The following is a 16,297-nucleotide window of genomic DNA, read 5'->3' as shown; positions in this document are numbered from 1 at the left end:
GTGCTGCTACAGATACATTGGTCTGTTCTGCTGGTGAAGTGTTTAAAAAAAACCTCAAAAATGTTTAACAAAGGCAAAGTGCTAACAGCACCTGAACAGACTGGAAGACTTTGCTTTCTTCTCACGGCCCGCCTAGTGCAAGTCCTCATCTCTCCGTAGCATTACCCTTTTACCTCCACCTGTTCTAGATGGTGTTAAGTTAGTATATTTTCCATGTGGATTTTTAAATCTGGAACTTATGTTGACCTCACAGAAGACTTTTTTTTTTCTTTTTTTCTTTTAAGTATTAAATTTCTGGAGAGATGCTTCTTTTACTAAAAGTTTGTAGTGGCCAAATACTGCATATGGAATAACTGCTTCAGAGTTTCCTTCCTGGTCACTGAAGCAAAAATGAAATCCATTCCTGTTATTTATTAGTATTATTAATATTAATTATTACCATTACATTAAATATATTATAGCATTATAATTAACATTAATACTACTTCACATTGTTGCAAGTTGTTCACTTTTCTTAAAACAGGGAGGTTGTCTTCAGCATGCTTGATGTTTGTAGTAACTTGGGTTTTTTACCAGCAACTAAAAATGGCAAAAGACTCCAAGCTTTAAAAGCACTGCGTGTTTTTTCAGATAACTGCTCTCTTTTGACCACTTACTAGGGCTGTCACTGCTCGATGGCTATTTATTTTCATGTTTTGCATTTTTCCTGTCGAATTACAGAAAATTAAAAAAAGTAATTCTTAGGAACTTAGCAGTCTTTTTGTCCCCTGTTCCCCTTGCACTGCTTATCTGGAAAAAAAGATGCAAAAATGTTGCATGCAGTGTACATTCTGGGTAGCATTAAAGAAGAAAATCACAAGTTTTTCTTGGAAATGGGAAACTTCTCAAGACAAATTAATAACGGTGTCTCCTGGTAGCATTGGATACCTAAGAAAGGAAGATAGGAGAAATGTACCAGATAAATCTACCCTGACACATACATTTTCTTGTCACTCTCTTCACTAGCAATGTCTGCGCTGAAGAACCGTTGAAGTTAAGGGAGGGTTTACAGGTCTTAAGTTCTGTTTGCTTTGGTTTGCAAGGTGCAAAGGACATAAAGGTTGGCTGTCAAATATTACTTGTTCATTTATTTTGTTCAGATAGAAATACTATCTATACATTTTATAATATCTGCGGTTGCAGAAGTATTGAAAAGACCGTCTGAAGTAAATACCATTTCCTGTTCTTGCAGCCAGGCATGCAGTACACTTCGTTAACTCAGAAGACTATGTGAAAGGGTTTTCTGCCCTGTCTGTTAGAGGGAAACCACTGTAGAACATTAAGGCTTTGCTATATATAAATCTTATTCTCTTTTCAATCTTAAACATTTGTAGCTATTTTTTTCGCTAGTAGTTCACCCAGACCCTGATTTTGAAGACAACCTGGTAGAGGGGAACTACCATCATGATTCATCTGGCTAAGTAGGTTCTCAGGAGGTTCTCTTGAGGATGATCTTTGTAAAGGGCAAGGTAGGATTTTTATTGCCAGGGATGCTTGTATGGCCTGTTGTCTTTATTTTGGGTGTACAGTGCTTAAATTGTTCCTTTCCTGTGTTTCATCTGTTTAAAGCAGAGATCATGTAGGCTTTCAGATTCCTTTTTCACTGTCTACAAAGACAAGATTTGTTTCCCTCATATAAGACAATTTCTCCTTTATTTGGATCTTTCTTGTAGTCATCCTCTGCACTGGTTTCACTTAGCTCTGTTGGACTAATGTTTGCAACTGCAGACACTGTGAAATAATCACACCTGGGCTTTTTGTACCTCTGGTGGTACTATTCTGGTGTTACAGAAATCTGTTTCTTATGCTTTTTAGAGCAGCCCTGTCCTTTTTTTTTTTTTTTTTGATACCATTTTGAGATGTACTAATATACTCTTCCTACTACTCAAAAGAATTTAGAACAAGTAGCAGAAAAATTCTTGCTAGTAGCAAGAGGTTATCTTGTACTTTATACTGGTAAATTTTTATCCTGTTTTTGCAAAATAACAGCTGTAAAGGTGATTCAGTTCTTCTTGCATGATGTCTCCATACTGCTCAGGTTTACAATGTCTAACATGGTTTGAGGAGCAAAATTCATCTGTATGCAGATTTTGCACCGTGATTGTTTACAAAATGCCAGACTTAGTACTTACTTTTTTTTAGTCTTGGAGGAACTCCTCTAATAACCTTCCTGCAGCCCAGCAGTTCCACTTCCAACATCCTGTATTTTGCTAGCTCTCAGTTTACCAGTTTTTTACGCACTTTACAGTTTTTTCTAACAAGCCTCATTTTCTCCTGCTGAACTAAGGAATTTCTATGTTTCAACATACATGTGCAGCTATCTGTATTCCAGCTGTTTGAAAAATCCATGCTTTTCAGCAAGATCTTGCCTGACATGACTTAACGTTGGCAATCTGCATTGGCTTTATTTTGTTTGTCACCATGACATTGATTATTCTTTCTGACAGTGCTCTGAGGCCTTGGTTTTCTGTATACAAATACTGCATTTGTTACTCTTAGTCAGATGCCATCTCAGCAGCTTGATACACCAGTTTTCAAACAGCCTAGCAATACCTGTGAATATCTGCGCTAGTTATTTCTGACTTCTGGGATGGACAGAGTCTGTGCTTCACACTCTGCTGCCTCGGTTGTGCACACTGAAGCTCTTCTCATTTTTGCTTCCAGGCATACAGTGGTATTTTTCATTATCATAGCACCAGTCTCTGTGTGTGTGCAGATGTCATCATTGCCATTGAAATCAGAGGCAGAAGTGTTTGTTCAGGGTTGGCCTTGATGCAAATTTCCACTAAAGCAAATTAGAGCTCTGTACCCATATTGAAATCCAATTTAAGGGGCTGGATATTGCTAGCTGAGTGTGAGCAGTAACTAAGGAAGTTGCTTTCTTGAAAGCGTTTTTGGCGCTAATAGATTCTCCTTTATTCATTTTATTTCTCCTGGTGAGCTGCGTGCCTGGAGTTTGGGGGGGTTTTGTGGGTATTTTTTTTTTTGTTCTCCTTGACCATTTCAGTTAGTCTAATAAATAATACTGTTTATTCCAACAAATCTTTCCTGTCTCATTTCTCTGTAGTCTACCATCATTTTTGGGCATCTCTGTCTTGTTTGTTTGTTTGTTTTCCAAGCTAGCAGATATGTTTCAATTTGGGGGTTTGAGCTGGGGCTGCCATGCCATCATGCTTCTATTTGTTCTGTGTTTTTCTTGACCAGACTCTATGTTGTCTGCAGACTTTAGCGTCAGTGGTTTGAGACTCAGTTAACAGAGGGGAAAAAATAGCTAGGAACCCTCACGCCTGAAATATTTGTAAAACCTCTCTGAAGCACTGGTATCTGTTTGCTTTTTAGATCCCCCTTTCCCAGATGTAGAATTTGTTGCAGTAAAAGGTTCTGCACCCTTGCTCCGACTCCGGAAAGCAGAAGATCGAAATGGACCGATCAGGTTTGTCTCTGTGCACTCTTCACCCTTTCAAAAAACATTCTGCAGATTTATGTAACTTACATATTGGAATGTTTTGTGGGGGTTAGATTATTTTTGTTAGCGATGGGAGAAAACTTGAGCTGTAACTCCCAGTTTCTCCTCCCTTAGCAGAGTAATATTTGGCCTCAGACTCTTCCCTGCTTTCTGGAACAAAATTCTGTTTTTGATAATTCTGAGATTTCACTGTTGGTTTTGGTCTTTTTTCCTTCATCCACGGTGAAGTCACAGTAGATTTTTATTGATGGATCCAAGCACAGCTCTACCCATGTGATTTTTTTATTTTCCAACAAACTCATGCAGCCAGTACTTGTTTTTTTTTTCTAGGAGCCAGACGAAATGGTGAACATTGTCTGTATTTACGCATATTCTGAATATTTCATATTAGTTACAGAGAAAGTCTTGTTTCTGGTAAATTTTTAGAGGCCAATGATGTATTGTTTCGTAAATGAACTTACGCGTTAGATGAGAAGAGTAAGAGATAGCCTGCAATAACTTAGTTTGATGCTCTTCTGAACATGAAGAAACAGGTGAAGTTAATGGGCATGTGATGAGGAGAACCAGCTCTAAGCTGTGCATACAGTGCTTTTGGTTCAAAATGCAATGGAACATAGAGAAAGAGATACTTTAGTGTAAGAAGTGTTCGTCTTGGACATTGGTAATAAAAACCACTTAAAAGGCTACAAATAGAAAAGACAACGTGAATTAATGAATGTCTGATGCTTCGTACACTGAAGTGAGGGCTAACATTTACTTTTTTTGTTTCACTCCAGTCTTTATCAAGTGATTGTGCTTCCTCTGGGTTTGCAAAGCACTTTTATTTGTGACTCCTTTGCTGCTGCAACTTTCTTTAGTAATACCACTGAGGCTAAAGGATACGTGGCAGCTGAATTTCGGGCGAAGGATGTTGCTGATAACATGTCAATTGCTCTTGGAGACAGACATTACTACGGGAAGTTTTATAATGCCCCTTTAAAGCTGGGAGAAGAATATTGTGTTTTTTTGAGAATAATAAGTGAGTGGAATAAGGTAATGGATGTTTTAAAACCTTTTCTTGACACATTTTGAATGAAATGTTGCTGGTTAAACAAGAGGAAGATGTTAGCTTTGTATTAAATTTTTTATGATGTTGCAAGGATCTGTTAGTTGACAGAATTAGATTAAGTCTGAAGCTCTCTAAATAACTCTTGTAATTCCTTACAGATATTTATGTCATTATAATGTTGGAGCAACTCTGGATTCCACAAGGCAAACAATGGAAAAAAAACTAAAAATGAATGACCATCGCTGCCCTCAGTAATTGAGGTTGTCTTTACTGGGCTAGAATTTAGTGAAAGAGATTAGTATGAGAATCTGAAAATTACTCCTTAGCAATAAAAAATCACCCATTGTAGTTTTTAATTGAATATTTCATAACAAAATATTCCAGTTCTCCAAATGACAAGGAAGAACATATTTTATCATGTGTGTTACCTTCCACGTAGCAATGAATCTCAACTCAAGCTCCTTTGGGAAAGCCTTGTGGAAAAAAGGGCATTACTATCATTTTTTTTTTTCATTTTAAAGTAAATACTTATTTTAATTAGAAAAGTAAATATGTATTTTAATTAGATACAAAGACTTTCTGAAAGGTGCATCTCAGCTGTTTCATGCTCCAGTGTCTTACTTCTCATGATGTCCTTACGCCACTTGTTTTCCAGTCATTATCTATCTGAGGGGTCAACAGCTTGTAATGTTTTCATAAGTCTTAGTAGTAGGAGGCTTTTCTCATATGGGCCAGGGGATAGACTTTTCATGTGCAGACAATTCCTGAATGTCAAATGTAAATAAAAACAGAATAAAGCAACCCCTACTGAAGAAAAAAACCACCTAAACAGTGCCTCACCCTGCCACCCAAAAAAATTAAAAATGGAGTCTTGTGGCTTTGTGTCTACAGCACGAAGCAAGGAGGCATGCAAAAACTGATCTGTGAGTCACTTATAAATAATTCTCTACAATTTTGGAAGCCCACACCCAAATCTCAGTAAGTGGAAACAGCTTCTATTAGGAAATGTAACTCTGCCTGAGTCCAAAGTGAGTGAAGTAAAACAAGTACACGTAATAGCCATTACTGGCATCTGCTAAGCTCTGCAGCCTGTGTTTTGTGTGGTACCTACTTTAACAATAGTCTGAGAAGATTTTATAGCACAGATAAGGTGGTTTCTGATCCTGATATGAGTCTGTTGTTTGTCATAGATTTTTAATTAATTGTGTGAGGGAATAAGTAGGGAAATGACATTTGAAGGGATTCAGTTCATAAATAATGTTAAGTTAGCCCAAAATACCCTGGAATTTGGACAACAAACTGTATTTTTTAGAAAAATTTACTCTGTGGAACAGGACTGTTAGTGAGTCAAATGTATACAAGTTTAGCCTCTTCAAGCATTCCTAAATAAATCCTTGAATTCAGTTTATATATCCTTGGATTTTATACATTGATTTCCCTAGCTCTTTCCCTTCAATATTTTCTGATACTTGGGAACACTTCCTGTTCTTGCTTGTATTGAGTCTTTTCTTGCACAGAACAGTGCTTATGCATCTCTGCCAGTTGTTCGTTAAACTGATTCTAAGTTACATTATTCTTTCATATAGATTATTTCCTGTTGTTTCATCTCTAGCATTGCCAGAAGTATTTAATGGAATATTATTACTGTTACTTGTAGAAGTCACTCTTCACTTCCTTCCATTTAGAATGGATCAGCTCCTTAATATACACTTTCCTGCATGGCTTTTGTTACTTGTTGAAGTACACAAAGTTACATACAAAATTTATAAATCATTGTTAGGGTTGCAAATACCAAACAGCTTTGGTTCCCAGCTCTGCTTCTTTGAAATGGAACATAGATCTGTGACTCAAAAGTAGTGGTTTATCTTCAATTCCCATGCTATTGTATTTTGTGCAATTGTTGATATTAACAGGTTAAAGACATTCAGAATTATAAATTGTGGGTTGTTGGGTTTTGAGAATTTATGAAAATCTGATTACTTAAGTAACTGAATTTGGATTCAAGAGTTAATATTTAAAAGTCTGCTTTTTAAAAAATCTGTCCTTTTATTTGCCCTCAATTATTAATGCACATTAAATCAGCATTTCTGTACTGTATTTTACTTGTGAACATATTTCCATTTGAATACAGACACATTAGAAATATATGTCATAGACTGTTAACTAATGTTCTCATTATTATACTTTAATGTTCTGGCATCCTCCAGTGTCTCTTCTGGCTCCGTGCCCCTTCATACTGAGAATGGTACAATTTGTATCATACATGCTGCAAAATCATTGCTTGGTTCTGACTTTTCAGTGCCATTATTCCTCAACATACCTGTGGGAAGGGTGGGAAAATCAGTTCAGATTAAGTTATGTGGACACAGTTAAGAAAAGTTAGCTGTTCCATTTTATTGAGTCCATATTCCTTTATCCCTTTCTCAGATTTGGAGGTCCTGAGAAAGGTGTCTGCTGTGCAGTTTTTACTTTCTGTTTATTTTTCAAGATGGAGGATTTGAAGTGCATATTTCATTTGTGCAGGACATTCAGGTGTGTTAAAAGGCTGGTCAGGTGATCTTGAGGAGATCATTGGAGGCATGTACATGGAAAGCAGTGAGGAAGTCAGAGATAATGGAAATTACCATTTTTAATACTAATGAATTTGGCAATTTGAATATAGAGATGATGGAGACCAAGAGAGGATTTGGGAACAAATGAAAATTTACTGTCATTATCATAAAAATCTTACATAACAGGAACAATTTGTCCACCTTTAGAATTGTCCTTCTCCGTGAGGGATACTGCTAATTAAATAACTGAAACCCATCTGGTATCTATTTTAATCTCCAGTGATTACTTTATGGATTCCATGCTGTGCAGAGAGCCAAGGCTCATAGTGAAGGGCAAGAACTAAAAAAGGTGTTTGGAGTTTAAACTTAATTTCTTTAGCATAGCTTTTGTTCAGTGTCGGCATTGGCTTTTTTGGATCAAACTGTTGATGCGTGTGACAGAAGTGAGAGTGGGCCTCTGAAAGGTGAAGATGACACACCATCTTTTCAGGAAAAAAGCTATGAGCTTTTGGAAAATTGGAATCAAAATGACCCCTACTGTGACAAAAGTCTTTAATTAGCCTAATAAGAAATCATTTTTATTGTTTTTTATTATTACTGTTTTTATTTTTTGGAAAGCGTACATGCATGGCAAAATGTTTTCTCTTTTCTCCAGAACTCCTTTAAGTGTGCAGCTGTGGAAGGGGTTTCTATCTCCTGTTTAGCTGGCTGTGAATAGCCGGGTTGAAGTATGGACTTTGAGATCTATGGATACTCAAGTATTTGGAGGAGTAATTTCACTGATAGCTTTCTGGAAAGGTGCTAATTCATCAGAGGATGGGATTTATAATTTGATTTAGTATAAACTACAGATCAGTGAACTTTGCTGCTGAGATTATTGGGAGCTCTGTAACGTCTCTGATAGACAGGAGTTGACTGATTTCCTGCACACTACAGTATACCATGGAGCTGGCTATTTCAAGATGATGGCACTCATACCAGTGCCCCCATAATCAGGCATTTGCTTGAGTTTTTAAATCCACCCCTTGTTCTTTATTTTCCCTCTCCTAAGAGGATTTTCTTTGTTAGTGTTTTGTCTTTTTAAATAACCAGAAAATTCCCTATAAAAAACGAGTGTAAGAGATTCCACAGTTCAGCATGCAGACACACAAAAGTAAGATTAAGCATGCAAATGTGCCTTCGTCCTTTTGTGCAAGTACTTCAAAATGCAGCCTTCAATTTCCTAGAAACCTACTGTTATGCAGAGCAACATAATACGCATTTTGCCAAAGCATGAAAAACATATATGTATGTATTCTATGAAAGTCTGTGAAAGTCATTTAGCGGGAAAGTATGTGTAGAAGCACTGCAAAAATAGACTTCACAGCAATTATACAATAGACAATCAAACTTAGAATAGAACATCTTGTGTATGTGCGAGTCTGAAGTGCTGGGGGAAGAAAGCTCTACAGGGACCAAAGCTTATTGAAAAAAAAAAACAACAAACAAAACAAAACAAAACAAAAAAAAAACCAAACAAAAAAAACCAAAACAAAAACAAACAAAAAACCCAACCAAACCCAAACTTGCTAACCAATTGCCAAAGCAGACCCCTGATAAAGATTTATTCAACTCCTGTGAACATTAACTACTGTAAGTATTCTATAAAAATTGTTAAAAATTGCCAAGCAAATTGTCATAACTGAAAACCCCCCTACATCTAGTATTTGAAAAACATTCCATTTAGTACCTATTTTGACATATATATTCTACATGGGGATAGAGTTAATACAGAGTATACAGCCTTATCGTAGCATTTCACAAATGAATTCTTATCCAAGCAGCTTCAAAGATCCTTTCATGTTACTTGCATGCCTAGGTTGTAGAAAGAAAGGAAGAGTGATGATCTAGAAGACTAGAGCCAGCCTTTCATCAAAGCTCTATCTCTAATCTTGTCTTTATGGTTTATAATCTTTTCAGACAAGCTAGAGTCTGCTCCCAGGGGGATAACAAACTCCATTCCCAATAGTGATAAAATACAGTTGTTGTGGATGGCTGCTCTTGCAGAGTGTTAGTGATAATAAATTTCTCTCATGAGAAACAGTGATTTTTATGTTTTCATTTTCAGGTGAGAACACAGTCCTGTGCTGTTTGGGCACAAATTAAAAGTAAGTTAATTTTTCCTTCAAAGAGAAAATAGAAGTTGTCATGGCTTTGGCAGCATAAGCTAATAATTTCAGTGTCTGTTTCTTCATTTGCCATTAATGGTCAGTTGACTTTGAGGATTTTGTTAGATCCAGAAAATTTGCCCTGCATTTTAGTATTCCACTCTAATGGATTCACTAATCCATTCTAAAATGGATTCTCTAATTCCTATGTTACAATATTACCCTTTCTATGCATCACATCCAAATCTTCAGAGCAATTTTTATGCACAAAGAATTTGAAGCACAGAAGATGTGAAATTTTAGAAGCCTATTTTAAAGTAGTTCTATATTGGCTTAAATATATTTTTTTTTAAAAGACATTTTCTAGCTTTTAGAAGCTAGAATGTTGTATGTTCAGGTGATCCTTGGAGAATTAAGACCTGTTGTGAACTTAAGAAAATAAAAGACACCATGCAAAAATGAAAAATATTGCTAATTTTTGTAGTTGTGAGCACAGTTTCTGAAAAGTATAATGACATAACTTTAGAAGCCAGTGAATTTCTCAGCATGGCTTTATCCTTGTTTTACTTTTTGGCTATAAAATGTTTCTAGTGAATGAGTTTACCTCACAGTAGTTTGGAGTCCAGTAGAGATCAAGTTGCCCTCCCTTCCACTGTGGTAGAAAGTACTTTCTTCACTCATTTCATCATGTTTCAGCAAAAAGCAAACATTCACCTCCCCTGACAAAGAAGGTGGCACCACTGGAGTCCCCTGTAAACTCTAAATGTTGCTTTTGAGTTGAAAGACTGACAAATTTGAGTCAGGAAATCCAGTGACACTGCAAAGTGAGACAGTACTTTGGAATTATAATAAATCATGTAGTGCATGGAGTGCTTGAGGTGCATCTCCTCTGCTGTTCACAAACCCCGCATCTGACTACTGCTGTTACTGATCTTCTGGTGACAACTGTCTGTGTATTTCTAGGTTGCCTTTAGTTGCCTACTCTTGTGACCTAGTTCATTTACCATCACGTTTAGAAAATCTAATTTACCATCACATTTAGAATATCTAATCAATTTGTGGTTGTGGAGATTTGGCTAAGATCAAGGATTTGCTAGGTTTGAGGGCTCTATTGCTAGAGCAGCATAGGCAAGAGCTGTAAAATAACTCTAGAAAGACATAAATCCGCCCTCTTCTGAATTTGTCATTTATCAGCTTGTAGGGCATTGTCAGAGACTGTCTTAGGTATAGGTGGATTTTGGTTTTGTGATTAAAGAATGGGCGTTGGAAGATGGGAGTAGGACAGGACAGTCCTTTGACTTTCTGTTATTAATTTTTTGCCTTTATGTTGAGTGGACTTCTAGCCAAATGGTGTCCTTGGCCCTAATGTACTGCTGCTGGAGAGGCTGAGAGTACTTTTGGCTCACTAAATCCATTAAGGGGTGTTTCTTCATTCAACTTGTGTGGAAGGCAAATCTGTAAATTAAATCTAAACCAAATTGCCCTGTTTCAGGTGCCATCTAGACAAAGCTACACATTACATGATAAATCATGGTCATAAAAAGTTGTAGAAAGCTGTTAAAAGCACACTTCCTTTTACCAAAACTGAACATGTTTGTAGGTTGAACAGATTTTCCCTGTAGGGTCCCTGTCTGAAATTCTTTATTTTGACAGACTTATAGTAAGTATACAGGTGAAAGATGCTGCACAGGTACAAGCCTTGCTTCACTGAGCAGTGTTAGGCAAAGATGATAAACTTGTCAGCTTCTCCATATGGCTTTGTATGATTTTTTTTGTGCTTCAGATCAATTGTTGAGGGTGTTTTGGGTGAATGCTCATCTATGCATTCATATGAGCCAAATAAGGGTTCAGTTTAAGTAATAGAAGTTGCTTTTCTGATGTTTGGGCACTTGGATTCTCATTGTGGACGTATACATTTAAGTGTATATGTGCCATTTTTGCAAGAATTTAAAGTTTTGCTAAAACGTGGCTCATGCTTACACAATTTAACACCAAGTAGGGTAGTGGAATCTTGCAGGAATAAGATCCTGCATCCTAGATGTCTGTGGGAAATACAGTAAGAAATAGTTAACTGTTAACTAGTGCTGAAAATGGGATGGAGCTGGCTGGAAGGGATTGAGTTTCTATTTTGTCAGGTTACCTTCACCAGTAGTTCTTAATAACTCTGGTTTTGACAGTGAAAAGTAAGCCTTCTGTTCTGTCCCTTGGTGGCTTACGGTATTATGGGCTTGGGTAAGGCTGTCGTTGCCAGGTTTATTTCTATTCTGTTGCTTGGGGGGAAAAAAAAAAAAGAATGCGGAAGACAATTCAGGCAATTCTTAAAAATTCTTAAAAATTTTGAAGGAGATGCATCAAGCCATTTAATAAAGCAGTAGGATTTTCTGGCACCAGAGACCACCTTGGCATATGATTTAGACTGAAATTCCCAAGGGTGAGCGGGGAAAATGTTGACATTGAGTATCTGAATTAGAAAGAAGAACGCAGGAAACTGAGTGATGGAAAAGTACAATCACTTTTGGGAAATACACCGTTTAATCTTACTTCCTCAACTGGACAGTAACTACTAGATAGTCAGCTCCCTTACTACTTGACTGAGCAGTAAGTCCAGTATTTTACCTTTGAGCAGACTCAGTTGGTCAGTCACCAGACTGAAGGTACACTATTTGGTATTTGTCTGAATTGTTTGATATTTTTCTTTCAGATTTATCACCCACTCTGCAATACATGACTGCTGTTGGATTAGGGTCAGTTGCTGCTGTCTGCCTTATACTGTTCCTGTCATTCTCAGCAGCACGGTATGTATTGTTATTAACTCCAGGTTTGTAGTCCTTCTGCACAAGGCTTACGTGTTTTTCTTTTCAGATATGCCAGTCTGCTTGGTTTAGGTCTTTTGGGTGGTTAGAAACTGTTACCAAGAGTTCCTTCAGTGGCTGCTAGCACTGTCCATTGCTTGAACTGACGCGCTCTATATCTTTGCAATCACTGGCTAAACATCTGAAAAGTATGGGGCTCATCTTAATAAAGGAAGGATTCAGACAGTGAGTAGCACGAGGAATTTAGTTCAGAGGTGTTGTGATTTAATGGTAACTAAATAAATTAAGTTTATATCCTGTGTTACTCTAAAAGTGAAGTCATACCAACAGAAATGTTGATGTACTTTTCTTATGTAAGGACCTAATTTCTAGTCTTCCCAACTTTATTTAAAAGGCCTAAAAGGATTGTTTTTCAGTAGCAGTTGATCTTTAGCTAAAGGCTACAAATAAAACGTTAGAAAATTTTAAGAAATTGATTTCTTTCTGTTTTGTGATCCTGCATTCAGGGGCAGTAACTTTATAACTATCGTTCTTTCAAAGTAAACCAAATATATGCCTCTAAGTAATTGTAAATGTCTATGTATGTGTAAAATCTGACTGAAAATTATGACTTTGTTCTTGCTTTAATATGTTTATCTCTAAGAATAGTCTTGTGACTTATGTCCCTGGAAAGGTCAGGAGCCTCCAGCTTGGGGGCTGTGAAGTACAGAGCATTGATCAGTTAAACTGCTTATTTGGCATTCAGAAATAGAAGGAGCTAGTCTTACACAGGGCTGGAGAAAGTACGATTATTTGGATTATTTGTAGTTGTCTAAATTTGAAATCAATTCTTACAATCTAAATTCCAAAATAAAGGTTCCATGGGATCTTTCTTTAAGTAATTAAAGAAGGGGATCGCAGGATTCTTTTGGCAATAGGATGCAGTGGTAAACTTGAGCTTGCAGTCTTGATTGATTGTTTTTTTGAAAAACATTGTCAGAGTCAGCTTTGACATTTGAGGCAGAAGGGACTATAACTGCCTTGATGTCTAAACTAGCACTCCTGGCAGAGGGCTTATTGCAGGAGAAAGGGCAGCCCTGGGCTGTCATGGTATGAAAGGCTTCTCAGTTATTTCAGGTTCTCTGGCAAAAATGTGACAGAAGGATATAAATACTTTATAAAACTGTGTCAAATCAATTAGCATCATGATGATAGGAGAACTATTTAAGATAATAGACAGTACTAGTACTTGGCAGAAATTAAAGCTCCCCCATCCCACTAAGAGACAGAGAACGGAAAAAACAGATGTCATTTGTGACAAGGGCCTTCACAGTGCTCACAAGAAACAGTAGCTGCGATTTCCATTAATAACAGATACTCTTTTCGTTTTAAATAAGCATCAGTTTAATGCATTTCTGAGTAAGAAGGTAATTTGAAAAAACACGTGAAGTCAGCCTTCTGCCCTGTCCGCTGTAAGGCCATAGTCTTGTTTTAGGCATGGTACTTCAAGGCAGATGTGGCCCATCAGGAGAAAGAGACAGAGGAATTTAACGAGGGAGACATGAGATCTGTCTGATCCAACTGCAAGTAGCGTAATCTACAAGTAGGTTGCTTAGCCTGGCAGAGAAGACTGACAGGAAGTATGATATACAAATATACAAAAAGCCATTATAGAAAGACCAGCTTCCTCTCATCCATAGCGCACGTGGTACGTGTAGCATCCATGGGCAGTATACCCGTGTGCTTCTGAGCAGGAGGAAAGGAAGGCATGGGAACAGATTGCAGCTAGTGCTGTGAAACCATGGCTTCTGGGTGGTCTGCAAGAGCAGGTTAAACAAACATTTGTCGGGAATGACACAGCTACAGCTGGTCTTGACATCGTGTTAGGTGAATGGTCTTGGATTATTTCTTGGGGTCCTTGTAAGCTCTCCTGTTCTGCAGCTTCTGTCACAAAGAACCACTCTATTCAAATGCTCACCAGTTTGCCACATGTCTGCTGCCTCGGGGATTATATTACCGCAGTGGGACAGATTGTGAATTCCCACTAGCATAGTTGCTGACAGCAGCTTTAACTGTTCCTCAGTGAGTAAAAGTCTGACACTGGATTCACAAAGCGCACAGCCTGACTGCTGATGTCCTTAGATATTATTAACTTTTTTCATTTAAAAAATGCATTGGCCTACAGTTACTATTAAGGTGCCTTGTCACACATTGACTTGCCTTCATTCTTCCTAATCCTTTGCTTCTTTTTTTTATGTTATGCCCATTCAGATGTGTAAGGATAGTGCCTTTCTGAAGGTCTTCATTGGGCACGAGTGTTGTCAATGCCAAACTTAATGTAAGTCAGATAGTCATCAGGCCCGATGGGAATGTTTCCTACCCATCTCAAACTGGCTGTAATGTTCAGAATTTATACCAGCACCTTAGGTCTTCAAAACACTTTAGGAACTCTGTGACTTATCCCACCAACATCCCACCAGATGCAAGTTCTGTCAGGTCTATGCTTGTCTCTTGAACGTTTTTTAAGTATTTCTTTTTAACTGGAATTTTTTCTCTTTCTCCAGCAACTGTCTCCACAGTACAGTGCACTCCCCACCTGCTGCTTTAGCCTGTGAGGCTGTACATCTATCTGCTACAGTGGACATGGCACAAAGGGGGATTACATCAACATTCCTAGAGACTGAAAATGTCTCTCTTCTTTAACGTGTTATCCCCTGAAGTCAGCATAGAGAAAGTGCACTCTTCTTACCAAAGCCAGCATCTGTTGGGTATGGATATATCTGCATGGCACATATGTAGTATAGCATGGGCAGTTGAAATGTATTTGTTACTGGAAGTGAGATGTTTATTATCTCCCCTTGTTTCCAGATGGTGTGATATGTAAAGGACAACCTTCCCTCACACAAACAGGTTTGTGTCAGAGACATTAGCATGTGTCCTGTGTGTTGGCCACAGGCTTTCAGCTATTCCAGCCCCAGGAATGCCTGATAACGAGCGTTTCTATTGTACTTTATTACATGAATAATCACCTGATCCAGTTAAGACTGTCTGAAGATCAACCGCTATTTTAGATACCTTAGGACGCATAAACTGGCCCCTTATAAGAGAGAATACAGATCAACCATTATGTCAGATAAAGTGCCTATTGTATTTCTAAGTATAAAAATGGAAGACTTTCATCAGTCACTTACGGGTAATGGTACTTCAATAACAAGTACAGAGTCATTAGCCATGAAATTGTTACATTTAAATAGTGTCAGCAACAGATGTGTTCCAGAGATACTGCAATCATTGCTCATAGCAATTAGCAATAATTGCAAATAATACACCGACTTATAAAACTGCAGTTTGCCAAAAAGCTGAGTAGCCTTAATGGCATGTGAAACTAATTTAAATAAGGAGCTACCTGTGTTAAGTGCAGATTTGTTAATTTCTGTTCTATAATTATAGCTGAGTAAAGCCATTAAATCCTTGTCTGGTTAACGAGCTGGTGTGTAACATCTGGTTAGAGTCATTTAATAAAATACAATTAACCAATTTCCTATGGCATTAATATTTTTCCTTCTGTAAGAAAGAATCAAGTGCCTTTCATTAATTCCACTCCTGTTCAGAAGTTGCTTTGGGATATATTAGCAAAATCATTCAATTAACTGATGAAATAAAGACACGAGAGTTTTGGGTTTTACTCAGTTTTGTCATTTTTTCCAAGTTATGTTTTGTGTTTCACCACTTTTGAAATATGATACCCCTTTTTGGAATTCTAAGGGTTTCTGATTCTTGCTGGCTTTATAGTTTTAGATGTTCTGTATCTCTGGGTTGTGTAATTCCTTTTTTGGTGCTTAAAAAGGGTATTTCAAAGTGTAACAACAGACTTCATAGTTGGTAGCGGAGAGGAATCACAATCGGAGTTACAGGAGAGAGCTTTTAACTGCTACGTCTAACTAGGGTGCTTATATCAGTTCTGGGCAGTAGCAGTACTTTGATATCATTTCTGTTACCCAGCATTTCCACTGCTTACTGAAGTCTGCCCTTCATGTTAGTAAGTTTTCAGTAGTTAGTAGCTGAGTAAGAACACCTTTGCATTAGTGATTAAGAGTTGGTAATGTTTTTCTTCAGTGACTGAGAAAGAACAACTTAACTGTTCATACTGGGCTACTGTTACTTAATTTTTCAGTTTCTCCTGCGGAATTCATTCTCACACATTCTGCTTGTAATTCCCTTCCTCAATAGAATAGCTTGCCAAGATTTGGCGT

General features: G+C 37.4%; 1 protein-coding gene across 7 annotated transcripts in view; it reads left to right on the top strand.

The window, feature by feature from the left end:
- The window catches only part of SUSD1 (sushi domain containing 1), a 46,949-nt gene extending 31,083 nt beyond the window's left edge, over positions 1-15,866 (top strand). For 3 of the 7 annotated variants that reach the window (XM_074570560.1, XM_074570557.1, XM_074570556.1), the window contains 5 exons: positions 3,379-3,472; positions 4,282-4,537; positions 9,213-9,252; positions 11,954-12,047; positions 14,609-15,866. In XM_074570560.1, the coding sequence (XP_074426661.1) occupies positions 3,379-3,472; positions 4,282-4,537; positions 9,213-9,252; positions 11,954-12,047; positions 14,609-14,747 (623 nt within the window). In that variant the 3' untranslated portion in view covers positions 14,748-15,866. The remainder of the gene's footprint in view (positions 1-3,378; positions 3,473-4,281; positions 4,538-9,212; positions 9,253-11,953; positions 12,048-14,608) is intronic. The other 4 variants (XR_012584958.1, XR_012584960.1, XR_012584959.1 and 1 more) reach the window with 4 other exon arrangements.
- Positions 15,867-16,297: the final 431 nt, after the last annotated feature.

The sequence above is a fragment of the Larus michahellis genome, chromosome Z (genome assembly GCF_964199755.1).
Source record: "Larus michahellis chromosome Z, bLarMic1.1, whole genome shotgun sequence".
NCBI classification, from domain to species: domain Eukaryota; kingdom Metazoa; phylum Chordata; class Aves; order Charadriiformes; family Laridae; genus Larus; species Larus michahellis.
The sequence above is the reverse complement of the archived record's forward strand: the minus strand, read 5'-3'. Positions and strand labels throughout refer to the sequence as shown.